Source organism: Condylura cristata, unplaced genomic scaffold (assembly GCF_000260355.1).
Source record: "Condylura cristata isolate star-nosed mole 26May11 unplaced genomic scaffold, ConCri1.0 scaffold00012, whole genome shotgun sequence".
In the NCBI taxonomy this organism is placed as follows: Eukaryota; Metazoa; Chordata; class Mammalia; order Eulipotyphla; family Talpidae; genus Condylura; species Condylura cristata.
This window is the reverse complement of record NW_004567113.1, coordinates 8,729,450-8,755,830: the sequence shown is the minus strand read 5'-3', so window position 1 is coordinate 8,755,830 and position 26,381 is coordinate 8,729,450. Positions and strand designations below refer to the sequence as shown.

General features: G+C 36.9%; 1 protein-coding gene across 1 annotated transcript in view; it reads left to right on the top strand.

The window, feature by feature from the left end:
• The window catches only part of HERC5 (HECT and RLD domain containing E3 ubiquitin protein ligase 5), a 60,550-nt gene that overhangs the window by 4,676 nt on the left and 29,493 nt on the right, over positions 1-26,381 (top strand). The window contains exons 4-13 of the mRNA XM_004681414.2: positions 8,031-8,252; positions 9,568-9,659; positions 9,811-9,941; positions 11,596-11,741; positions 12,810-12,886; positions 13,573-13,676; positions 14,955-15,014; positions 16,996-17,089; positions 20,376-20,565; positions 21,984-22,138. Coding sequence (XP_004681471.1) covers positions 8,031-8,252; positions 9,568-9,659; positions 9,811-9,941; positions 11,596-11,741; positions 12,810-12,886; positions 13,573-13,676; positions 14,955-15,014; positions 16,996-17,089; positions 20,376-20,565; positions 21,984-22,138 — 1,271 coding nt within the window. The remainder of the gene's footprint in view (positions 1-8,030; positions 8,253-9,567; positions 9,660-9,810; positions 9,942-11,595; positions 11,742-12,809; positions 12,887-13,572; positions 13,677-14,954; positions 15,015-16,995; positions 17,090-20,375; positions 20,566-21,983; positions 22,139-26,381) is intronic.

Here is a 26,381-nt window from a genome sequence, read left to right as displayed (position 1 = left end):
TTTTTACATCATTTTTCACATTTTTTTTTTCATCTCAATTGTAATCCCCATGGGTTTCCCATCACCAAATCACCCCTGTGCCAAACACTGTTTTTTTAAAAGGCTATCTTTTCTACATTTATGGCTGTAGCTCCTTTGTTGAAGATTAACTGTCAGTATTTATATGGATTTATTTATGGACTTTCAATTCTATGTCATTGCTCAGTGTTTCTGTTTTTGTTCCAGACCATACTATTGCTGTGCAGTGCAGTTTGAAGTCAGGAAGTGTGTTGCCTCTGTTTTTCTTTGCTCTCAAAATTGTTTGAGCTCTTTGGCGCCTTGTGTAATTCCATCTAATAAATCTAAAATTGCTTTTTTTATTTCCTTATAAAAAGTCATTGACTTTTTGATTGGTATTGAATTAAATCTATAAATTGCTCTAGGTAATGTGGTGAATTTTAATGATAATTCTTCCAACTCATGAGCACAGGCTATCTTTCTGTTTCTTTGTTGTTTTTTCTTTAACAGAGTTTTAATAGTTTTCAGTAGTTTCTTGATCTCCTTAGCCTTTTGTTAAGTTATTTCATTGTAAATAGAACTGTATTCCTTTTTTTTTTTTAAGATTTATTTATTTATGCACACAAGAACTGGGCTACAGGCCAGCGGTATGTGTGTGTGGGGGGGTGTGGGGTGGGATGGAGGGGAGTGTTGGTGAGAGGATTCACCAGAGACAGAGTAGGTAACAGAACAAGTGGATTAACTGAAATACACTGCTGAGGAGTGTGTTAGTGGGACAGGAAAGGTCTGCCACACCATGTGGGTCAGCTCCTTGGCTGGGGATCAAACTCAGTGGCTGTGGATAGCTTCTTAGTGCTGGGATTTAACCCCTTGTGCCATTGTAGAAGGCCTGGAACTGTGTTCCTTATTACCTTTTCTTCTGATACATTATTCATGTATAGAAATGCCACTGATTTTTGTATTTTAATATTCTGTTCTGCTACTTTATTATTTCTAGAAGTTATTTTTTATAGAATAACATCTCTATGTATATTTACATGTCCTCTGTGACTAGTGATAGTTTGACTTAATGTTTTCCAATTTGGATTTTTTTAAGTGTCTTTTAATTATTTCAGATAGGTCGTCTAAAATTATGTTGAGTAATAGTAGCGATGGTGGACATCTCTGTCATGTTCCTGATCTTAATGGGGAGGCTTTCAGCATTTCACCATTGAGTGTGAAGACTGTAGGTCTTAGACATCTTTTCTAATATTTAGAGAGATTCCATTAAGGCCCATTTTAAATAATTTATACTATTAATGGATATTTGATCTTGTCATATGCTTTTTCAGAATCTACAGAAATCATCATGTAGTTTTGTCTTCCTTTTTGTTGATCTGATGGGTGACATGATTGTTTTGTGTATATTGAATCAGCTTTGTATCCCTGGGAAGAAGCCTTTTTGATAATAGTAGATCATTCTCTTGCTATGGTGCTATATTCAGTTTGGTAGAACATCTGCATCTATGTTCAGCAGATATTGGTTTATAATTTTATTTTTTTGTAATGTCTTCGATTGTTGGCCAAATAGAATATGTTGGGGAGTCTTTCTCCCTCTTAGATTTTTTTTTTTAAGAGTTTTAGCATGATCGGTATTAGACCTTTGAAGTTTTGGTGGGATTCATTGAAGAAACCATCTAACTCTGGAATTTTGCTCTTGGGATGACTTTTTAGTACTCTTTCAATTTCAATACTTATGTTTTATCCCTTTTGGAGGTTGTATCAATCTAAATGTTTGTTTCTTCAATTTGTCCATTGTTCAGTTTGTTTGCATAGAGACTTTGTCTTTCATTTCTGATTTTATTAATCAGAATAATTTTCTCTATTCTTTTCTTTGTATTTGTAGCTAATGGTTTGTTAGTTTTGTATTTTGTTCAAAGAAACAATGCTTGGCTTCACTGATGTTTTGAACTGTCTTTTTGCTTTCTGTTTCATTCATTTCTGCTCTAGTTTTGATTATTTCTTCCCTTCTATTGGTTTTGGGTTCTTTTTTCTTCAACTGCAAAATTAGATTGTTGAATTGAGGTATTTCTTGTGTATTTTGTTTGCTTTGTTTTTAATGTGGGCCTGATTACTACAAAATGCCCATTGTAATACTGCTCTTAAATACAGCATAGGATCTGGTAGCCTTTCTTTCTATTTTTATTAGTTCTAGATATTTTTTGATCTCCTGTTTTCTTCATTGACCCAAGTGTTGCTCAGAAGCTTTCTGTTTAGTTTCCACATATTTTGGTTTGTTCCAGGATTTCCTTTTTATAGTTGATTTCTAGCTTTATAGCATTGTGGTCTATGAAGATGCTTGATATAATTTCTATTTTCATACATTTACTGAGATTAGTTTTATGCCGTAGTGTGTGGTTTATTCTTGAGAATGTTCCATATGCACTGGAGAAGAAAATCTATTCATTACTTTTAGGCTGGAAAGCTATATAAATGGTCAGGAAATCCATCTCTTCTAACATTTCATTTAAGGCCTTTATTTCTTTGTTAATTTTCTGTCTTGATGAACTATTACTTGGTGTGAGTGGTATGGTTAAGTCTCCAACAATGATTGTGTTTTTTGTTGATATGTTGTTTTAGACCTGCTAGTAGTTCCTTATATAACAAGGTGTTTCTATATTTGGAGCATAAATATTAGTTATATCTTCCTGGTGACCTGGTGAGTTATTTCCTTGGTGATTGTATAGTGTCCACCTTGGCCCCTGCTTACCTTTTTAGTTGAAAGTCTGGCTTATCAGATATGAGACTAACAGTTCCTGATACACTTTTTGAGGTTTTCATATGTATGGCCTTATTCCAGCATATTATTTGTAGTTTATTTTTAAATGTGTCTTGTTAAGTACTGGTGGGAGAAATGAGAATATTCTCATTTACATTGTTAGCTTATGTCTTTTTATTGCTGGATTCAGACTATTCTTGATTATTGATATAAATGGTTTATTATTAGTCATTTTGTTTTTGATTTTTAGTTTTATTTTCTATTGTTTCTTTTTCCATTTGTTTTTGTCTGCTCTTTCTAGATTGCTCTCCTTAGTATCCTTAGTATTTCTGTCCTTTCTTTTTTTTTTTTTTTTTGGCTTCTTTGTGGGTGTCTAGTCTGGATTTTTGGTTACCGAAATCTGAAGGGGTTTTATTTGAATTCCTGTATTTTAGGTCCTTTATAAGCTGCTGTCTACTCTCCAACATTTATGCACATTCTATCCATTTATTTCTCCGTGTTAGTGTTTTATTGTTGATTGATATCATTCTTGCTCATGCTTCTAATCTTGTATCACTGTTGTAATTTTGCTCAAGCACATACATTTAAGTTTTTCTTTTCTTGTAGAAGAACTCTTTTCAATATTACTTGAAAGGCAGGTACTTAATGATAATTTGGAAGGATAGAGAATTCTTGATTCTTGATTCTTGGCTGGCAATTTTTTTGTTTTTTTTTTTTTTTTAGAATTAGTAATATTTCTTTCCACTCTTGTCTGGAGAGTATTTGGGCTCAATTTGGGGGCCCTTGTAAACATTTTTTTGTTCACCTTGCTCTCTGCAGATTTTTCTTTATAATTTTTCATGTGTCTGGGTTATCTTTTACATTTAAAAATTTAGGTCTCTTTGGCCCTCCCTGGTGGTGCAGCGGGTTAAAGCACAGCACTGAGAATCTAAAGCCACTTTCGCATGAGTTCGATCCCCGCCTGCCCAGTTGGAGATCCACATGGCGTAGTAGACCTCTCCTGACCTGCCCGCTGCTCCCCTCAGCAGTGTACTTCGTCGATCTTCCTGTTCTGTTCCCCACTCTGTCTCTGGTGAAGCCTCTCACCACCCCTGAGTCTCAGGCCTGTACCCCAGTTCTATATGCACAAATAAGGGTTTAAAAAAAAATGAAATTTAGGTCTCTTTGCTTCCTGGACATCTATATATTTAATTAAATTATAGATTTGGGAAAATTCTCAATTATTATTTTTTAAATAAGGTTTCTGCTCCTCTTCATTGTTCTTTCCCCTTTGAGGTCCCTAGATTCCTCTTCTAATTGAATTTGATGTTTCTTGTAGTTTCCTCATTTTTCCTTTGTCTTGAACTCTTCTTCTAAATGTCTAACTCATTTGAGTCTTCTGTGGCTGAAATTCTTTCTTTGGCCATTTTAATTCTACTTATAGAACTTTCTAAATTTGGCTGCATTTGTTTCAGAATCTCTTTTGATCTTTTTATAGTCAGCCGCTTTAGTAAAGAAATCTCTGTTCTTGGATCTTCTTTCTGATATTTTGCATTTGCCTATTTTCCTTTGACTTTTAGCTCATTTAACATTTTTGTTATTGTTGTTTTGAAATTGTTTTCTTTACTTTTATTTCTTTTATATTTTTTCCCAACACGTCTGTCCTTCTTATTTTTCTTTTCTATGCTGTGTTGAGATGTCTTGCTTCCTCAGCATGCATTTATTTAGAGGGCTTTATTTTATTTTATTTTTTTAGTAGCTCTGTGTGTATGTGTGCGTTTGGGGCACTAGGAATTCACCTTTGTTTCTCTTCTCAGTTTATCTCTTGCATGAGGTGAAGGTAGGAGGCTCATCTAGGGCTTTAATATTCAATTTCAGTTTGAGAATGATGGTAGTGACCTCTACCTTTTTCTTTTGTTCCACAGCAAGCTGTATTCTGTGCTTAGGTTGCCTTGCTTTCCACCTTTCCACTCTGCTGTTCCTTTCTGTGGAGCATCTATGAAGTTTTGTTCCCTCAGTTTGGGAGAGCAAGGTCTGCATCACTAGGCTCACTTTCCTGGATTAATTTGCACTTGGCCTGAAGGCAGCTTTATGTGCCAGCTTAATACTATGGCCACCCACACTGGCTGCCACTATCCTGCCCTTACCACAGGTGCTGATTCTTCAGATTTGGGATAAACCTGCCCTTTGTTTATTTTCCCCAAAATTTCTGGAGTTAACTCTAACATCCTTCTTTGTGCTTAGGGGGTGTTAATGGAGTTTGGCCTGGCTTCTCTTTGATGGCTTTGAAGAGGGGAAAGTGGCAGGAGCTTTCAGTGCCCATGCTAGTCTGCAGAGTTCCCAGTTTCCCAGGTCTGAGTCTGCTGAGTTCTCACTGCCACAGGTTGGGTCTGTCATGTCAGCAAAGTTCCAGGGGGAATTTCACAATATCCTAAGTTGCCCGCACACCCCTTTGCTTCTTCCTGTTCTTTCTTAGCTGCCACTGACCTTCGTTCTCAGAACTTCTTAGGAAGGTCCTGAGGCTGTAAAGCTGGAACAGAGTATCTGGATCTTCTTAGATGCAAATATTATATAGTTGTTTTTAAGGAAGAGGGTGATTCCAGTCTCTCTATTCCTCCATGTTTTTGATCCCTTAATTTTTATGTGGTAACATTGGTTTATTATCACTGCATGTGAGTGTATGTCACCACACAACACTCATCACCAAGACACCCACACTTCTCCATCATAGGCCATTGTGCCCCCTCCCCATTTTGTTTTCCTACCATTCCCTCCTACTCCAGTATCCTTAATTCCACAGTTGAATTTCTCGGGTCTATTATTTGATTTCGTTTTGTCTAAACCGACATCTTGTTTTCCTGCTTTCCACATATAAGTGAAACTTGAGGACTGTTCTTAAAGGAAATGTAAAGTAATTCTTGGGCCTATAAAACCTTCAGCTTTCCACATTACTATTCCTAAATTTTGTTCTGTGAAGTGACAAAACTAAGCAGTTTGACAACGGGTTTGATTCAGGAAAAATGTTGCATGCTTGGGAAAGCAGAGTATTTTGCAAGCAGTGGAACATTTTCCAATGATTTGGGGTAAGAACAGATTTTATTAGTATTAGAGCTAACTAAGCAGTAACTGGGCTGGATTGGCTGGGATTGTATGTCTCACCTTTTGGATCAAGGAAATTAGTGTAGAGCCCTGTCTTTTAAGCTCATTGTCTGGGAGTGGATGAATGCATATACACTAAATGTCAAGTGGAGCATTTACCAGGAATAGGAAAGTTCACTTTGCTGAGCATGGCCCTCCAGGCAAGAGCACTTTTATCTTGGGTATAGAAATTTATTTCAGCAGTTCCATTTTTAAAAAAAAATATGGAACAGGGCTCTCCCTGGTGGAGCAGCGAGTTAAAGCACAGCACTAAGAAGCTAAAGCCACTTCAGCATAAGTTGGATTCCCAGCCCTGGAGGTGACCCACATGGTGCGGCAGACCTCTCCTGACCCACCTGCTGCTTCCCTCAGCAATGTACTTTGTCAGTCAGCCTGTTCTGCTCCCCACTCTCTCTGGTGAATCCTTTCACTGCCTCTGCACCTCTGGCCTGTATCCCAGTTTTGTAGGCATAAATAAATAAATCTTTTTTAAAATATGAAACAAAAAATGATCTCTGAATAATCAAAATCGTTCTTTGGAATTAGGAGTAGTCCTGAGGCCACCCTTTTTCATAACTTTAGCAATTTCACATCTCCCTTGGAAGGAACTCAGAATCCCTCAGGTGTGCTTTTATTATCTTTCTGCGGGCCTTTGATGTGTTTTATCCTATTTACTTTTGAAGTCAGAGAATCTTCCTAGTCCTTTAAGATTTCCTATTTCTCATCAGATATCATACTGGTGGGAATGTATTATTTCCTACAGAAACTTGACTGTGGAAGAAACTGAATAGGGGAGTGGTAGACTTTATGGTCAAAGGCAAAAATAAAACTAGGACAAAAGAAACATGCTCATAAACTCAATGGAAGCATGATTCAAGGGGAGTAAATATAAATAATTCAGTATCTGACCTGTACTGAAGGCCTTTTTGAGGTTTGATATTGTGGGAAAAAATGGGCTTAGTCATTTGATTTGACTTCCTCCATTCATGAACAAATATTATGTCCTATTGAGTATCTAGCATTTTTTAGATAATAAAGATGAAATAGATATACAGTGCTTTCAGGAGGTCCAGGGTCTAATGATTTTGGGCAAGGGAGGGAGAAATATGTTCAAGGTTTACTATCTATAAGTCACACTCTAGGAAGATAAAGGTTGGAGAAGTAAGAAAAGGAACTGATTATGCTGCTCGTGATATTCCTGGTGGCTGGTAGTCTTGTGATAATTATATTTAAAGAAAAGGCTCTGCCTCGCAATAGATCCTGTGCAGAGTCTTGGAAAGACACACTCTTTTGGTAAGTGTTAATTCTCTGATATGTTTTAGCAAACTGTATCAGGTTTTTGTCAACTCCATTAGATAACATCTAAGAATTTTCTTGAAAATATTTGCTCCCTATAATTAATTAGTGGAAGAAGATGCTGATTCTGAAGATACTATGCTGCAGCTTCAAGTGCATTTTTAAGTTGCTTATGTAAGCTCTTTAGGCAAAAAGGGGAAGGCGTGGTATGGAGAAAATACTAGTATTGCGTTTTATTTTCCTATATGTTTCTGTTTTTCATGGCCCCATCCTTTGGATTTGTTATTCTTCAGTTTGATTATTTTGCATTAGCTTCGTTGTCCTTGTCCATTTGGGCTACTCTAACAAAAATTGCATAGAGTGGACGTCTTAAGCAACAGATAGTAATTTACAGTTCTGAAGAACTGTAAGTCCAACCCAGGGTGCCAACAATTCGGTGTATGGTGAGAGCCTATCTTTTTACGTGGCAGAGTGGGTGAAGGATCTTCAGGGATCTCTTGTAAGATCACTAATCATTCAGAATGATTTGACCTCCCATGATTTTATCTAATCTTAATCACCTCCCAAAGAGCCTCTCCCCCAATACCATCATATCGGGGATTAGGATTTCAACATTAAATTTTTTTGAGGAACACATTCTGTCTATAACAGAATTCTTTGAAGTAGGAGCTAAAGAAGTGTAAGTGTTGCTGCTAAAAAGAAGATTCGTCTGTGTTTTCTGACTCAGATGTATGGGATCTGAGAGTCCTGTCTGTTTGAATGTAGTAATGTGATAATATAGTGTGGGTAGCATAGATATTACTTTGGGGAATATCTGCTGCTTTTAACTTCCTAAAATTTCCTTTTCTTTGCTTATGTCAAGGTGGTGAGCTTTTTGCCTGGGGACAGAACATACACGGCCAGCTTGGAGTGGGAAGGAAGCTTCCCTCGATTCCGATACCTCAGGTTGTGGAGCAGCTCTCAGGAGTCCCCTTGGTGCAGATCTCGGCAGGGGAAGCCCACAGCATGGCCTTATCCATGTCTGGAAATGTTTACTCATGGGGACGAAATGATTTTGGACAACTAGGCCTGGGCCACACTGACAGTATGGAAGTATTTTCAAATTCATATTATCAATGTGTATTTGTTATATAAAAGATAAATTTAACATGCACCTCCATGTCAAAGTGTTCATATCTTCACTTTCATTTACACTGGTCTTCTTGGTTATCTCTGTCTTCAGAACATCATTGGTTAAGAGACATGCTCAATATGGAAGTTTTTATTATAGTTAAGATGCTTGTCAAAGCCTTGTCGCAAAAGGGGAAAAGCATTGAACCTGACTCTGGTATACCTAGATTCTAATTCCCACCCCACAGCTAACTAACTGCAAGACTTGCGGAGTCATGTCACGTAACTTTTCTCTAAACCAGGGCACTTAAATGTCTACTAATATAATTCTGTCACAACCAAAGGGTATCACAATTCAATTTAGAAATTCACATGTCCTAATCTTATTCTTAAGGCATTAATTACATCTTTGCACAAAGAAGATGGTAAAATTTATCATAAGCCCAAGCATTTTGTTGTTTTTAGGGGCAGCTATGTGGCACCTTTACCAACTGTGGTTATACATGCTAAGTTACTGGCTAAACACTAACTTTTTCTCTGGACTGGTCTGATGCTGTTTACTCAGGAGAACCCATAATTCAATAATATTCAGAAATGGGAAATGTATAGAGGGCAGATAAACTGCTTTTTTAGAATCTCTTAAGTGCTTTGATAAGAAGATGATTGTGGAAGAAGAGGTAGGGTGAGGCTAGGACACTATAGAGAATTTAAAAGAAAAAAAGAACCTATACGTTCATTAAAAGGCTTATTCTGGCCCTCCCTGGTGGCGCAGCGGGTTAAAGCACTGCACTGAGAAGCTAAAGCCACTTCTGCATGAGTTCTACTCCCGCCTGCCCAGGAGGTGACCACATGGCGTGGCAGATCTCTCCTGACCCGCCCGCTGCTCCCCTCAGCAGTGTACTTCATCGATCTGCCTGTTCTGCTCCCCACTCTGTCTCTGGTGAAGCCTCTCACCACCCCTGAGCCTCTGGCCTGTACCCCACTTCTGTATGTACAAATAAATAAATCTTTTTTTTTTTTTTTTAAAAAAAGGCTTATTCTATTTCAGAAATTGGCTGTGGTAAAGTTAATCCAATAGGTTAAAAAGAACAGTGACCTTGTGATCACTGTCCCACCCTCCCCACCCCATCTTTGGGCCTAAATACTCCTAACCAGGTTCTTTCTTGTCAGAACGTGTTGGGGAACTATGTTTGCTAGGCTGAATAAGTCATCCGGGTAGTTTACAGGAGAATGGACATCCACTGTGACACTCAGCATTGGTCACTTCAACTGTTACTTCCTTTGCATAGATAAAGATTCTCCTGCCCTCGTTGAACCCCTGGATCATCAGAAAGTTGAATTTCTCACGTGTGGTGGCTTTCACACTGCCCTGCTCACGAAGGTGGGTGTACCCTTATCTCCATCTGACTGTAATTCCAGAAGCACTATGGCAGTGCTTTTGATTATCACTGATACCTTTGTGTCAGTGAATATTGCTTTTGCCGTTTGTGTCACGTTTCTTGAGAGTCTGATTTGAAGTTCCTTTGCCTTAGGATGGGCTGGTGTTTACCTTTGGTGCTGGAAAGTTTGGACAGCTTGGTCACAATTCAACACAGAATGAGTTAAGACCCTGTTTGGTGACTGAACTTACTGGAAATAGAGTGACCCAGATAGCATGTGGAAGGTAAGAGGTCAAGAGTCAGCAAAGGTTGATAGAAATCAACATCATAAATTTAGGTAGTCAGTTATTTTGAGATAGAACTACCAGAAATTTCAAATGTGTAAAGAAATTTAGTTTACATTATCACATACCATAAGTATTTTAATATATACATATATATATATATTTGTTTTTATGTATTTCATTATAATTTTAAAAACTACAATTCATTCTGTTGAAAAGGATTCAGGAAGTCCCTTTGTAACTATTCAGTTTGCTTTTATCTTCAAGGAAAATGTCATTATTATTTTGGGAAAATATAAATAACATGAATCACAAAGGATCATTCATTGGCATAATCATCCTTTCTGTAGCTCCTGGGGGCAGCCAGTTGCTTCCTGATTGCAACCATTCTTTTAGTAGGAACACAGCCAAGTTAGTGGCAGTGGAATATTCTGAGGAGTTTGATTTTCATTTTGCTTTTAAACAAAAGCAGAAAATTTTGCTCGAGCACCTGTTTTGCTTAGTGATTTTCTTCCTTCAACATCAAATTCATCAATCCACTTCTTGCCAGTGAGATACTGGGCTTTGGTGGAATTAAGTAATGTTTTACCATATGTTTATTGTTCTTTTGGCCATTTGCTCCCTCACTGTACATGAATTCAGATTAAATCTAAGTAATGGATTCGTTAGATTATTGAAATTTTTACTATAAAAAATGGGTATATGTGCTTTCAGTATCAGGACATAATCTCCTGATCTTAGAACAAAATTGTATAATTGGGTTTTAGTATGGTAAACCAGATTATTGGGGTGGAAAGATTTTCTGCAGTAGCGACTTTGAGTTAACTAATGAAATTTTGGACAGTGGATTTTTTTAATAACACAAAGTCCTCAATGAGAGGAATGTGTTACAAAGAGTCAAGTTAGATGTATCTTAATACAAACCAGAACAATACCTCCACTACAATAGAAGTCACTGGAAAAAGTCATGGGAGTCTCTGAAAACTATTACAGTCATGGTCATATTTACTACAAGGACAGGATACTAATTAAACGCAGTCAAGATAGAATCTTGAAGTTCCAAACAAGGAACTTCCTGGGTTCACTTCCCTTAGAGCTATGGGTTATGATACTTTTTCCTTAGTCAATACATGGTAGAATAGTAGAGTTTTGCTATCCAGGCAAGCTTACCTGAGTGCATAGTAATCATAAAGTAATGGAGACCATCAAATGCATCAGCATGAAAATGAGTGTGACAGTGATCTTTAGGTAATAGAGTAAAAAGCTCACAGAGAACATCACCTAGTTCCCTCTTTTAAGATGGGGTGAGGAGGAACTCAGAGGTAGCTTCCAAGAGGTGGAAACCATCAAGTCATGGCTCGGAAAAGAAATCAAAGGCAAAAGAAATAGATTTTCTTGATAAAGGAAATGCCATTTGCCAGGATAGGACATTATAGTCTTGAACAGGTTTATGGGTTCCAGAATCATCTTGATCATATATTAGTATCATATATTAGAATCCAGATAGATAACTTTATTCATTGGTAGGTGGTTAACTAGTTGGAAACTAGTTTGACTCACTTGGAAACCCTTATTTCAGCAGTTTGTTGTATTGCTACATACTTACATCATTATTAATAATTGAGAATTGACAGTATATGCTTTTATTTAATAGGTGGCACACACTTGCCTATGTTTCTGATTTGGGAAAGGTCTTTTCTTTTGGTTCTGGAAAAGAAGGACAACTGGGAAACAGTGGAAAACATAACCAGCTGATACCACTTCCTATGAAATTGTCATCAAATGCAGAACTCAAATTTGGTAAACTCTACAGGAACATAGCAGTTTGCTGAGAAACGGATTTTTCTAAGTGTATAATGTGGCCACAGTAACTTTTTTTTTCTTGTAATCAATTTAAAATATCCAGTCTAATTTGTTAAATGAACCATTCTTTTTCTCTGACTTCTTCAAATTAAGATTATTGTGAATTTAAAAATGATACAGCATAAAAGAGACTATTGATTCAAAGGCATATACAGCTATGAGACTTATTTTGCAAGAGACTTATTAATTCCATGGTGATTGTTTTTTTTTTAATCTGGCTAAACTGGACCATAATCATGTAATACCCTCAGAATAATGAGCATATGCTCATGGTGGGCACTGTGACTGTGCTTAAAATGTGCTTCCTGACTAGTTCTTGAACACTTGGGATGTATACTCTCAGTGTCACGTTTTACTAGATAGAGGGTACACAGAAAGCAAAATATTGTCCAGGTCTCATGGCTAGTAATTAGTTTGAGTGTATGTGCCCAGTGTGACTTCAGCACCTGACTCTGAAACACCATGATAGTAGTGCCTCGGTACACCTTAGTTACTTGTTTCTGAAAGCTTAATGGTGGTTAGAAAGTGTGAAAATTCTCTCAATTCTCTAGGGGGAAATTAACAGTAGGATTGTTTCCTTATGCATAGTTTGTGACAACTTATATGGACTTGAGGCTTTTAGTTACATTCTTGACAATCCACAGTCATTGGTTAAATCTTGATTGTAGAATATTTTTTTTTAGTAACAGAAGCTGAATTAAACCAGGGAACAGCTACCTAATAAAATATTTCTTTGTGTTTTGAGTATGAGCTTATGCGCATTAAATATGTATGTTAAACTGATACCACATATTGACCTTGCAAATCAACTGTTTTCCAATTAGATTTTACCCCTACATGGGTATTTCTACTATATATATATAGGCAGGGAAATGTATTATCCCTTTGTTTATCAAAAAAATTAAAGGACTAAGTTTCAGAAGAAGTTGAAGCCATTTAAATTGAGTGTGCATGTTTTTGCCAAATTACTTTGTTAAACTCTTCCCTTTTTCATGTCCCTTTCAGAAAGTCACATCTCAGGAAAGGTGTTAATAATGATTGCCGGAGGGAATCAAAGCATTTTGCTCTGGATGAAAGCAGAGGTAAGAACAGATGTTCTAAAACTTGGTATGTTAAGCAAAACCAAGGGGTCCAAAATCCAGGTTTGGGGAATTCCAAAATCAGGTTACTAGGCTGGCTTTTGAGGGCTGGCTAGATGTAACTGATCCTCTATGTCTTGACTACATAAATATTTCACCACAAAAATTAGCAGATTTTCCCTGGTAAATGTTGAATCTGTGATTTCCTTAGATTCTGCTTAGCTTTTAGAAAGTTCCTTACCAGTGGCTTTTATACTGTACTAGTGAGTTGGCATTCTAAAGGAACTTTGCTTGCCAGTGCTAAGGAGGCTTACAAGCTTACAAATAATCAGTCCATAACTTCCATGCCCTGCTTAACCAACACAAATCAAATTCCATTCCTATACACATCCCTTTTAGTCTCCCTTCAAGGTTATCTCAGGTTCACTATAATCTGACCGTACCTGTATGAAATGCTGAATATTGGAACACAGAGAAAATTATGTTACATTTAAGCCCCCTTAAGTAGTAAGTTGTCAACCAGGCACATGAGTGGTTATTTCTAGGTAGAATCTTACTTTATGGTTTTTCAGTGGTTTGTTATCCACATATAAAAATCAGTATTGCGTTGTAGCCTTAGAATGTACCCCCAAATTGGGTGTCTCTGTTGTATCTAAATTATTATATTTTACTTTTTTGTTTGTTTCCAGAATTCCTATGTTAATCTAAAGAGGAACATTCCTACATTGAATGGAGGGACTGTAAAGCGATGGATTGCTGGTGTGGGGACTAAGCAGTGGCAAAATACAAAAAGGTACATCCCTTGTGTCTGTTTTTGTAACCTCTAAAGTAATGTTTTCCCAGCTTGTTTGCAACAAAATAGAGTTTAAGATTCTGTAGCCTACTAGTGATCAATTACCCAGAGGTCACCAGAGAAACAGAACCAATAGGATGTGTGTGTATATGTGGGTGTACACAGATTTATTTTTAAGGTATTGACTTACATAATTGTAGGGTCTGGAAAAGTGCAAAATCTATATGGCAGAGAGGAGTTGTATTGCAGCTTGAGTCCCAGGCAGTCTGGAGGCAGAGACCCCTCTTCTCCGAGGGCCCCAGCCATTTTTGTTTGTAGGGTCGTCAATTGATTACATAAGTGCCATCCACATCACGGAGGCAGACTGGTCTCAGAGTCATCTGATTTAATGTTAGTGTCATCTGAAAAAAGACCTCCACAGCAACATCTATACTGGTATTTGGACAAATGTCTGAGTACCATGGCCTAGCCAAGTTGCCACATAAAATTCACCATCAAACACAAGCTTCATGAGGACGCCTTGCTTTAGTGCAGGACTACTCGGGCCTCTGGTATGTTTGTGTATATTGTGCCTCTGAGCAGAAAATGGCTTGTAGTTTCCCAGCCCTGTTTGACCTAGTGGGAGTCGCCTGTTTGTGGGCCTCCTGTTCACAGCTAAACAGCTTGGGCGACCTTGCTGTACATGATAGACTGTCTGTCAAGCTTTGTCTCACTGTCTGTCAAGATTAAACTCATTTTTCCAAGCATCTTCTTTTAGAGATCTTTGAGTATGGATCTCTATTCTGGAAAGTATACAAAATATTTGAATCATAATTTGCAAAGCATAAATGATTAAGAACTATTTGTATACTTATTTGTATGACAGAACTGAGCATAAACTGAGCATACTCCCCTGTCCCACCCACAATTTAATTTCTGGCAGTTGTTGTTTCCCATTTCAATGGTACAAAAATAAATAGGGCTTGGAAAGTTGGGTAGGAGGGGAGTGTTTTGTTCTTTGGGGTTTTTTATTGTCGAAGAAAAGACTGACCCTAGGCCAACCCTTTTACTTGTTCCCTATGGTTTCTTTGAGTACATATGATTTTTTTTGTCCCCTATTTGCCACTGAAATTTTGAGGTTTAACAAATGGAATGACTTAGATTCCCAAGGCACTATGCAAACAAAGTGGGATAGGGAGAAGTTTGAAGGACACTGATGAGATGTTTTGTTTGTCAGGTTTCCTGCTATCAGGAGCCATATTCTGATTTTCTTTACCTACCTTCTTGTTCCTGATATAGGGAAATCAGAGAGATATTTTCATCCCCTGCTTGTCTGACTGGAAGTTTTTTAGAGGAAAGGTAATACATATGATAAATTCTGTGTATAATGTGGTGTGATTTTAATTAGTAACATAGTATTATATATTTGTGGGTTTTCTAAAGATTTATTTATTTATGCATACAGAACTGGGGCACAGGCCAGAGGTATAGGGGCAGTGAGAGGATTCAGCAGAGACAGAGTGGGAAACAAGACAGGCAGATTGGTGAAGTATTGCTGAGGGAGCAGCGGACAGGGCAGGAATGGTCTGCTGCACCATGTGGATCACTTCTGGGACAGGGATCCAGTTCATCCTGAAGTGGCGTTAGCTTCTTAGTGATGCGCTTTAACCTGCTGCATCACCAGGGAGGGTCTGCATTATATATTTGAATGTTGCTATGAAAGAAGCAAAACTTCTTAAAAGTTTTCAACCTACAAAAAAATCTGTTTGGTAATAGAGGCTAACAATACATTTTAAATGTATATGAAGAGAAGGATCAAATCATTATATTGTACAACTCAAACTAATGTAATGTTTTATCAGTTATACCTTAATTAAAAATAACTGAAAAATTGTTTAAAAGTAATTTGAAAGTAAAATAATTAACTATGTGTTTGCTCATTTTTTAATTAAAAAAATATTTTATTCACTTATGCATACAAGCAAGAGCTAGGGTAAGTCAGAAGTGTGTGGGGGAGTGGGTTTGGGAAGTGGTGAGACATTCACTAGACAGAGTAGGAAGCAGAACAGGCAGATTGTCTGAAATATACTACTTAGGAGAGCTGCAGGTGAGACAGGAGAGGTCTGCTGTGCCATGTCAGTCACCTCCCTGACATGGGAGCAAACTCATACTGCAGTGGTTGCCTATAGCTTTATAGTGCTGTGACTTAACCTCTTGTGTTACCAAGGAGGCCTCATGAGCTCATTTTTTAAATAATAAAAAAAAGCAAATAATGGGCTCTTTATAGAAAATATAAAAAATACAAACATACAGCAAAAAGAAAATGAATCCCTATAATCCACCATTCAAGAGTAATATCTAGCACTTGTATATATGTATCTTTTTTACAAGCAGTATTCTTTGGCAAAAAAAAAGTCATATTTTTACATTGCCTTACATTTAACATATTTTACATTTTATTCAATTTCAATGCTTAATATTTTTGTTGTATTTGAATGGCTCTATGACTGTACCATTCATTTAACCATTTCATTATTGCAACTTATTGTGGTTTCTTTTAGTTTTTAAATTTATAAAATGTCTTCGCAGTTTTCCTAAATATTTTTGTAATATTATATTTATTTATTTAAAAGCCTTTTGTAATTTTTAGACATTAAACATTATTTTATAAAGATTATCTATTTTTAGATATGAATATATTCAGTCACCATAAACATAATGAATGGTTAAGATATACATTTCATAGTAACTTTCTACTGGAAAACTAAAAATTGACTGTTCTGTAGCCACCTCCTTTTGGACTTTACTTTCAGTTCATGTTAAATGAGGGGAAAATTTTTTTCCCAGAAATAGCAAGACTTACCTTTTTTAAATGACTTTTTACTGGAAAATATTTATTGATTATTGATTTAAGATAAAACAATACCCGAGTTAAATTTTGATGGTGTGTGTGTGTGTGTGTGTATGTATGTATATATATATAGATAGATAGATGTGTGTGTGTGTGTGTGTGTGTATTTCTAAAATGCAAAAAAGGCTGCATTAGCTATATAGAGAGAGCCTCTTGTATATATACATATATATATTTATTATATATGTATATATAAGCTAATGCAGCCTTGATTGTTTTTTTTTTGCATTTTAGAAATAATCACATTGTCAGCTGTATTTTCCATTGTATTTGTATTAAGCCCAGAGTATTACAGTTACTGTAATAATTAAGGGGAAATGAAATTTTACTGAAATAATGCATACTTTAGAAGAAATTTTTCATCTAAATTTGAAGTGTCCTTTTTCATTTCCATATCCATCCATTTTAAAATTTATTTTCATTCCACAGAATAGCTACAGAAACTACGTCTGTTCATTTGGATTTAAATAAAGCAAGAAACACCTTTAAGGAGTTATCCCAAAAGGACTGGATAACTAACACGGTGGTATTCTTTAGACTGTTATTTGGAAAAGGAAAATATACTAAAAGATTTAAAGGAAGACCTCAGAATTGCACAAGAAATGTTTTGAGAGATTCTCAGATATCCTATAGCACATGCAGAATAAGTGGAAGTCGGTACTCCAAAGTTTGTCCTTTTAGGGCAAGGTAGTTAGTTTAGTAATCACATAGGTTCCAAATAGTCTAAATAGTTCACCTGTACCCATGCATACACATATCTGCACACTCTCCAAGAGGTAGTTTTTTCAATTCAAGGCTATAAGCAGATTTGATGAAATTGGTACACTAGAACAAGAACAGTATTTTATGTAATTCTCCTTTAGAATACCTTTTCTGATATGAATATCCTCACCAAGGAATTGCTTGGATTCTTCCTCTTCTTTCATCCTGTTACATTCCCTTATCTCTTTAGGATATTCTTTTTATTTCTATGAGTATTGCTTCTTTGATTCATGACTCTTATTACTGTCTTTGGCATTCCACTGGCAGGTGCTCCAAGCATGCTTTCTTTATTACTTTCTTGCTATAGCCTTTCTTAATTTGTTTCCCCTTCTGTTGTTTTAGTTGACTCTGGGTGATTACTTCCTCAGTCTGTATCTCTCCTGATCTCTCGGGTGTCTCTCTTTCATTCTGTATCTGTCATTCTTTTTCCTCTTGATCATGATCTCTTCTTTCTCCTTTCATCTTCTCACTCCCTATCCACTCCTCACCTGCTCTGTTACTGTCTCTGCCACAATTAGCATTCTGTAACTTAGCTATAAGTTCTTTCTCTCACACTTTTTTCTCCCAAGAAAAGATGGACAGATTAATTCTGTTAATTTTTGCAGGACTACAGCCCAATTAAGAGTCTGGAGTAAATGGATCCCTTTGTCAGGACTGCTATGCACTACTTAGTGGGAAGATCACTAAAATAGGTCATTTCTGCATCTGTGAAGGGAAGAGTTGGACCAGCTCCTCGCTAAGACTAATTATGCCTGGGTTGTGCCAGAACAGTATCATACAGTGTGTAAGCAGCATCATCAGAGTGATCTTTGTTTAGAAAGGACAGTTGGCTCATAAAACATGTAATGTTTCCCTTTTATTTTGAGATTTCTGTGATTGTGATTCAGACCTCTGGCATTTAGTTATTTACTTGCAACCATTTGATTACTTGCTATATGTAGGGCACTCAGACTCCTGAGAAAAATGAAAGAAAAGCTCATGGTTTAGTGAGGGAGCCAGACCTTAAGCTCTTAAGTATCAGTGGGAAAACTGTGTGCCCTTGTCTCCCTAGTGACTACCTTAGGACATAGTGGTATGTAATTCTATTTTTGGGTGAATAGATTTAGTCATTTCGAGGACAGTGAATGTTCACCTCTACTTAGAGTTCAGTCCTAGAGGAAGGGGCCTCTCTGAGGCTCTTACACGAGAAGTGTGTTTCTGGCAGCCAGGAAAGCCTGCAAGCACAGCATGAAGCACAGAGCTGTCGTGAAAGTATCCCAGTAATTCTAAAGGTGGGGAGTGGGTGATGGGAAGCTTGGAGATGTGGCTGGTGATGAGGAAAAAGAGGAGTGAGGCTGATAGAACTCTAGAGATGGGTTAAAATAAGATTTTAGGGGCCCTCCCTGGTGGCGCAGCAGGTTAAAGTACTGCACTGAGAAGCTAAAGCCACTTCCACATGAGTTCTTCGGTTCCCGCCTGCCCGGAGGTGACCACATGGTGTGGCAGACCTCTTCTGACCCGTCTGCTGCTCCCCTCAGCAGTGTACTTCGTCGATCTGCCTGTTCTGCTCCCTACTCTGTCTCTGGTGAAGCCTCTCACTGCCCCGAGCCTCTAGCCTGTACCCCAGTTCTGTATGCATAAATAAATAAATCTTTAAAAAAAAAATAAGATTTTAGGTATGTGTTATAACAAAAACTAAACTTCAACGATAAAATCCTAATATGTTTTGGCATAACAATAAATAATTATAAGAATTAGCTAATTTAGAGCTATCTTTTTAAAAAGATTTTATTTATGCATACAGAACTGGGGTGCAGGTCAAGTTGCAGGGGTGGTGAGAGGATTCACCAGAGACAGAGTGGAGAGCAGAATAGGCAGAGCGATGAAGTACACTGCTGAGGGAGCAACGAGGAGACAGAAGCCGTCTGCTCTGCCATATGGGTCACCTCCGGGGCCGGGGTTCAAACTCTCACTGAAGTGGCTGCTGCTAGCTTGCAGTGCTGTGCTTTAACCCACTGTGCCACCAGGAAGGGTCCCAACTTAGAGATTCTTTTTTTGAAAAAAGATTTATTTATTTATGCATACAGAACTGGGGTACAGGCCAGAGGTGCAGGGGCACTGAGAGGATTCACCAGAGAGTAATTCACTCACCAGAGAGGGTATTTACTCATTACAAAAAGAGTGGGGAGCATAAGAGGCCTACTGACTAAGTACACTCTGAGGGGGGCAGTAGGCGGGTCAGGAGAGGTCTGCTGCGCCATGTGGGTCATCTCCAGGGGTGGGGATCAAACTCATGCTGAAGTGACTTTAGCTTCTTAGTGCTGTGCTTTAACCTGCTGTGCCACCAGGGAGGGCCCTAGAGATCTCTTCTAATTAGTGTCCCATAATTTAATGATCATGATTTTGGACTTTGCCATCAGAAACATCCAGCGAAGATTCCCACTTACCTGTGTGGCCTTGCCCAAAGTAAAGAGTTCTCTTTCATAAAATGGGGCTTAGATTTATGTTAATAGAAGAAGTCCAAAGATTAAGTGACCCAATTAATACATGTTAATCTCTTAGCACAATGTCAGGAAAATATTTCATGAATAAAAACTTACCTCAGTGATTTTTCAGGCAGTTATGGTTATCTGATCATACTTAACATATATGCAATATTCTATTTGAATTTCTCCCTGAGTACTTGTATTTTGAATTAGGGAAACTACAAGGAATTGGAAGGGCTAAAAACTAGTTTGGTGGAGACTAAGTGATGAGACAGATGGTAGGGATAGGGTAGGGATGTGGAAATGGTGAGGCAGGTAGGGTGTTTAGAATGTAGCACTTATTGCTGAGAAGACTAGCCTGCTTGTTGAATCAGTCCATTCATCCAGGAACTGAGTGGGGGGAATACTTACAGTGTCTACACCTCAGGTACGAGGGAGGCTAGATGAGGTGGGATGTATATACTTAAAAAGACTACATGATTTTTCCATTGTCATGGTAGAATGAAACTCTACACTGCTGTAAATTCCATACAATTTCTGCTGTGTTTTGAAAGTCTTTTCCCTGATCTTTTTTGATCACAGATCACCACATGTCTCAAGGATAATCTGTTCAAAAATCTTCCATTTCATTCTCCATACCAAGAAGCTTTAGATGTTTTCTTCCTTCTCCCAGAATGTCCCATGATGCATGATAGTAACAACTGGGAAAGCCTGGTGGTTCCATTTGCAGAGGCTGTTTGTAAAATGAGTGAGCATTCTTCAAGGGGTCTAGGTAAGATTGATGACTTACATGTGAGGATAATTTGCCATCTTTCCAATGAAGATGGCAATAAAGTTATGGTGAAACAAAGATACACATCCACAGTTTTTGGTTCATATCTTGGTTATAGTCTAAAGATACTATGATAATTACTGTGACCATCCAAAATAGATTGTTCTAGTGCCTTATGAGAGTTCTTGTAGTAATACATGGGTAGGATATTTATACCACTCCTTTCTTCATTACAAAAAATTTCATCACAAAAAATTTTATACATAGAAGTTGAGATATCAGTGCAGTGAGTATCCTATACCTACCTTAGAATGGCTGACAATTAATACATTGTCATATGTGCTCTCTCTCTCCTACATACAAATTGCCCTTTATTTATTTATGAAGGTTTATTTATTTATGCATGCAAGAACTGGGTACAGATCAGAGATGTGAGGAGTGAGAAAATTCACCAGAGACAGAATGGGCAGATAGACTCAAATACACTGCTGAGAGGACCAGAGGGCAAGGCAGGAGAGGTCTGCTGTACCATGTGGGTCAGCTCACTGGCTGGGGGTCAAACTCATGCTGCAGTGGCTGTGATAAACTCATAGCGCTGCACCTTAACCCCTTGTGCCGCCAGGGAGGGCTTTTATTTTTGTCTAACTCATCCCTTAATTTATATCCTAAGAATATGAAACCCCTTCCATTACCATGACATTGTGATCACACCGTAATACAATTAACTATAATTCCATAATTAGTATTCTGTAGTTACTAGGTCACATTAAAATTACTACTCTTTTTGAAAAAGTACTTATGATCTTTTAAAATATAGAGTCATTTATTCCATAGAATGTCCCAATCTTCTGGATGTAGATTAAAACCAGAGTCCCTGGAGAAAATCCATGCGGAAATGAGGAAAATGTTTAAACTCCACATACATAGTGGCCATTACTAGAAATCATTTTTTTTCTCATTTATATTGTGCCAAATAATAAGGACCTGCTGAACTGAGGTTTTTGATAAGCATGTTAAGCCCAAAGGAGTACATTCTTAGTTTTCTTAAATCTAAATAACATTGCTAGTGATTAAAAACCATCTTTAAGGTATTTCTTGTTTTTACAATGCTGAAAGATGTAAGAAATAAAAACGCAATGACATGAAAGTTTTGTAATCACAGATAATTTTTAAAACAGTATGCTATCTCATTTGTGCAAAAATTCCCCCCACATACAACAAATTAACTAGATCAAGGAATACTCTTCCAGATTGTAAACTTTTAATTATAATTGTATTTACTGAAAAAAAATGCTACACATGTGTTTTATATATGTGAGAATATTCTGTCAGTTTTGGGAAACACCTACCATTTTTTACCTCTGAGTAAGAATCTAAGAGAAATTACATAAGAATTATATTTGTCTTTGTATCTATAGAGGAATATTGGGCCTCTCTGCAAGAATCTGCTTTCAGCGAACTGGTCCAGATGTTTAAAAGAGCCATCATTGCACAGCTGCATTATTGGACTGAAAGCACTGAGAATAATTATCACATTAAAGCTCTCCTAGAAATGCTGAAAAAGCTGCACAGGGTAAGGATTCATTTAGAAATCCATGTCTTTATTTTGCAATAAAAATGTGCTTTGTTCCGCTTGGCATGAATCTTAAGCAGATTTATATATAACATTTTATAACTGGGTTCCTGGGTCCAATTTTCAATATGAAGGTGTGTGAAGGCTTCTCCACAGCAACAAGAAATTCTCAGTCTTCAGCAGGATATCCAGAAATTCAACTCAGTACTGAAACTGTGTATGCGATGGTAGCATCAGTTCCACAGGTTAAAGGTCAGTCTCCCAAGATCACCCTCCACTTCAGACACTGGCTGCAAGCCCCAGGCAGATGCCTGTCAAAAGCCCTGGATTATTAGCTGTGTAAGACTAATCATTTTATGTAATGGCACAAAGAACTCAAAACCGATTTACTCTGTCACAAATGCAGTTCAAATATATACAGATCAATAGCCAGGTGGAGGAACTGCATCAGGCCAGGTGTGGGGAAAGGGGCAGGTGGAGCTTCCTGTTTTCTCCAGATCTGGTAGTGGGACTATAAATCCCACCATCTTCATGCTAGTTTCCCTGGCAACCAGGGTTCTTTTCAAAAGTTACATTTGTTGACACAGTAAGAGATTCCTTTAACCTTGTCAACACTTAAATCTGGAATGGAGTTGTGAGCCAGAACTTGTCGTGAAAAAAAAATACATGAAGCATGGGAAAAAAAAAATACATGAGAAATACATTTTGGTCCTCCTGGAAAGAGAAAAGCTCATTAAAAAAATATTTTGGAATTTTAGAATGGAGAAACTTATTGAAAAACTCAGGGGAAATGTATTAATATTATTGAGGTTTTGTCATGTACAAAGAAAACTCGGGAAGATATTGAAGCAGCAACAAAAAAGTCATCAAGGCTTGGTGCATTGTCCTTTGATATAGCAGTGACACTGGAATATTGTCAACCCCAGCTCCAACCTCCTAAGTGGGAACACAAGGAGCCATGAGGATGAATCCCACATTTTTTCTGTGACAATGTGAGGCAGAGATCATTAGGGTCCAGAGCACCATAGTCATGGGGATGAATCAGCTTCACTATATTTTTATATTTTATTTATTGGGTTTTTTTTGTTGTTGTGACATTTATTGCAGTATTCTGGAACTGAATTCAACAATATCTTTGAGCTATTCTGGTACTTACCCTTCTTTTATTTTATATATATATATATAAAACTTTATTCTTCATTTTGTGCATTTTTTCATCTCGGTTGTAATCCCCATAGACTTCCCACCACCACTTCACCCATTTACCATCACAATAGTCCTATATGCTCTTCCTACCCCTATTTTTATCTTGTTCCCCTCTCTTCACCCATAGAATATCTCTGGCTTATAGTTGTTAAATTGATGTCCTTTTTTACTTTATTACAATTACTATATATATATATATTTTTTTCATGATCCCTTCCTTACACTCCTGTGATGAGTGAAACCATTCGGTATTTTTCTTTTTCTTTCTGGCTTACTTCACTAAGTATGATTTTTTCCAGTTCCATCCCTGTTGCTGCAAATAGCATGAGTTTTATCTTTTTTGATTGCTGAGTAATACTCTGTTGTGTACATATACCACATCTTCTTGATCCAGTCATCTATTTTGGGGCATTGGGTTGACTCCACATCTTCCCTATTGTATATAGGGCAGCAATAAACAAAGGGGTTCATGTGTCCTTTTGAATTATTTTTTTGTGTGTCCTTTGGGTAGATACATAGGAGTGGAATTGCTGGATCATATGGAAGCTTCGTTGTTAGCAACTTGAGAAACCTCCACACAGCTTTCCATAGTGGTTGTAACACCTTACATTCCCACCAGCAGTGTAGGAGAGTTTTGTTTTCTCCACATCCTTGCCAAAATTTATTGTTGCATGTTGTCATTCTCACTGATGTGAGGTGGTATCTCATTGTAGTTTTAATTTGCATCTCCCTTATTACAAGTGATGTTGAACATTTTTTCATATGCCTGTTGGACATTCTCATTTCCTCTTTGGCGAAGTGTCTTTGTAGCTCTTCTGCCCTTTTTTTTTTTAATGGGGTTGTTCACTTTATGTTTGTTAAGTTTCGTCAGTCCTTTATCATTTGTATTATGTGCGAAAATTTTCTCCCAGTCAGTGGGGTATCTGTTTTATGTAGTGTCTCTTTTGCTGCACAGAAGCTCTTCAATTTCTTTCACTATCCTTGCTTTGGGTGATGTATCTTTAAAGATGTTACTAAGGTGTATGTCATGTGGTGTTTGACCAATATTTTCTTCTATATATTTTATGATTTCAGGTCTTATGTCTAGTTCTTTAATCCATTTTGAGTTGGTTTTTTTATATGATGTAAAGTAGTAATCTAGCTTCACTTTTTTTGCACATAGCAGCCCAGCACCATTTGTTGAACAAACTTTCTTTATTCCATTGCATATTCTTTGCTCCTTTGTCAAAGATTAGCTGTCCATAAAGCTGTGGATTTATATCTAGGTTTTCTATTCGATTCCATTTGTCTTACATCTCCTCTTGTTCCAATATCATGCAGTCTTAATTATTATGGCTTTATAGTATAGTTTGAAGTCTGGGAGTGTGATACCTCCATTCCCTTATTTCTTATTTGGAAGAGCCTTGGCTATTCGAGGTTTTCTGTGGCTCCATATGAACTTTATCAGTATTTTTTTTTCTCTGAAAAATGTAATTGAAATTTTGTAGGAATAGCATTGAATCTATAAATTGCTTTAGGTAGGATGGCCATTTTAATGATGTTAATTTTTCCAATCCATGAGCAAGGGATCTCTTTCCATTTCTTTGTATCTTCTTCTATTTCTTTTAACAATATTTTATAACTTTCTTTATAGAGGACCTTCACCTCTTTTGCTAGGTTTATTCCCAAGTATTTGATCTTTCTTTTATTTCAGTATAAAGGGAATGGTTTTCTTGATTTCTTCTTCAGAGTGATTGTGTATAGGAATGCTATTGATTTTTGTGTGTTCATTTTGTGTCCTGCTACTTACTAACCTGGTTTATTATTTTGATAAGTTTTTCTGTGGAGTTTTTGGGATTCTCTATGTATATTGTCATGTCGTCTGCAAACAGTGATAGGTTCACTTATTCTTTCCCTATTTGGTTTCTTTGTATGCTTTTTTCTTGTCTTATTGCCCTGGCTAGGACTTCCAGTATTATATTGAAAAGCAGTGATGAGAATGGATATTCTTGTCTTGTTCCTGATCTTAAGGGAAAGGATTTCAGCTTTTCACCATTGAGAATGACATTGGCTATGGGTTTGTTATAGATGGCCTTTATTATGTTAAAGTATGTTCCTTCTACCCCAAGAGTTTCAAGTAACTTTATCATGAATGGATGCTGGACTTTGTCAAATGCTTTCTCTGCATCTTTTGATATGATCATATGGCTTTTATTTTTCTTTTTGTTGATGTGTTGGATTACATTAATTGATTTTCAAATGTTGAGCCATCCTTGTGCCCCTGGGATAAATCTCACTTGGTCATGGTGGATTATCTTTTTGAAGCCTTGTTGGATTCTGTTAGCTCTATTATCTAGGATTTTATTTAGGATTTTTGCATCAATTCATTAGAGATATTGGCCTGTATTTTTCTTTTCTTGTGTTGTCCTTGTTTGGTTTTGGTATTAGTGTGATGTTAGCTTCATAAAACATGGTTGGTAGTATTCCTTCTTTCTCAATTTTTTGAATGAGTTTGTGTAGAACAGGCACTAGTTCATTTCTGAATGTTTGGTAAAATTCATTTGTAAAGCCATCTGGTCCTGGGCTTTTGTTTTTGGGGAGAGATTTGATTACTGTATCATACTCACTACATGTAATTGGCCTGTTTAGGTGTTCGATTTCTTCCTTGTCAAGTCTTGGGTGATTGTAAACTTGTAGGAATTTGTCCATTCTTCTAGCTTGTTGAACTTGTTTGCATATAACTGTTCATAGTAATCTCTTACTATTCTTTTGACTTCTGCTGTGTCTGTTGTGACTTCTCTTTCATTTATAATCCTATTTATTTGTGTTTTCTCCCATTTCTTCTTTGTGAGCCTGGCTAGAGGTTTGTCTATTTTGTTTATTTTTTCAAAGAACCAGCTTTAAAAGGTTTTGTTGATTTTTTGAATTGTCTTCTTAACTTATATTTCATTTATTTCTGCTTTGATTTTTATTATTTCCTTTCTTCTATTGGCTTTTGAACTTTATTGTTGTTCTTTTCCCAGTTCTTTAAGGTGAGACATTAGGTTATTTTTTTTTT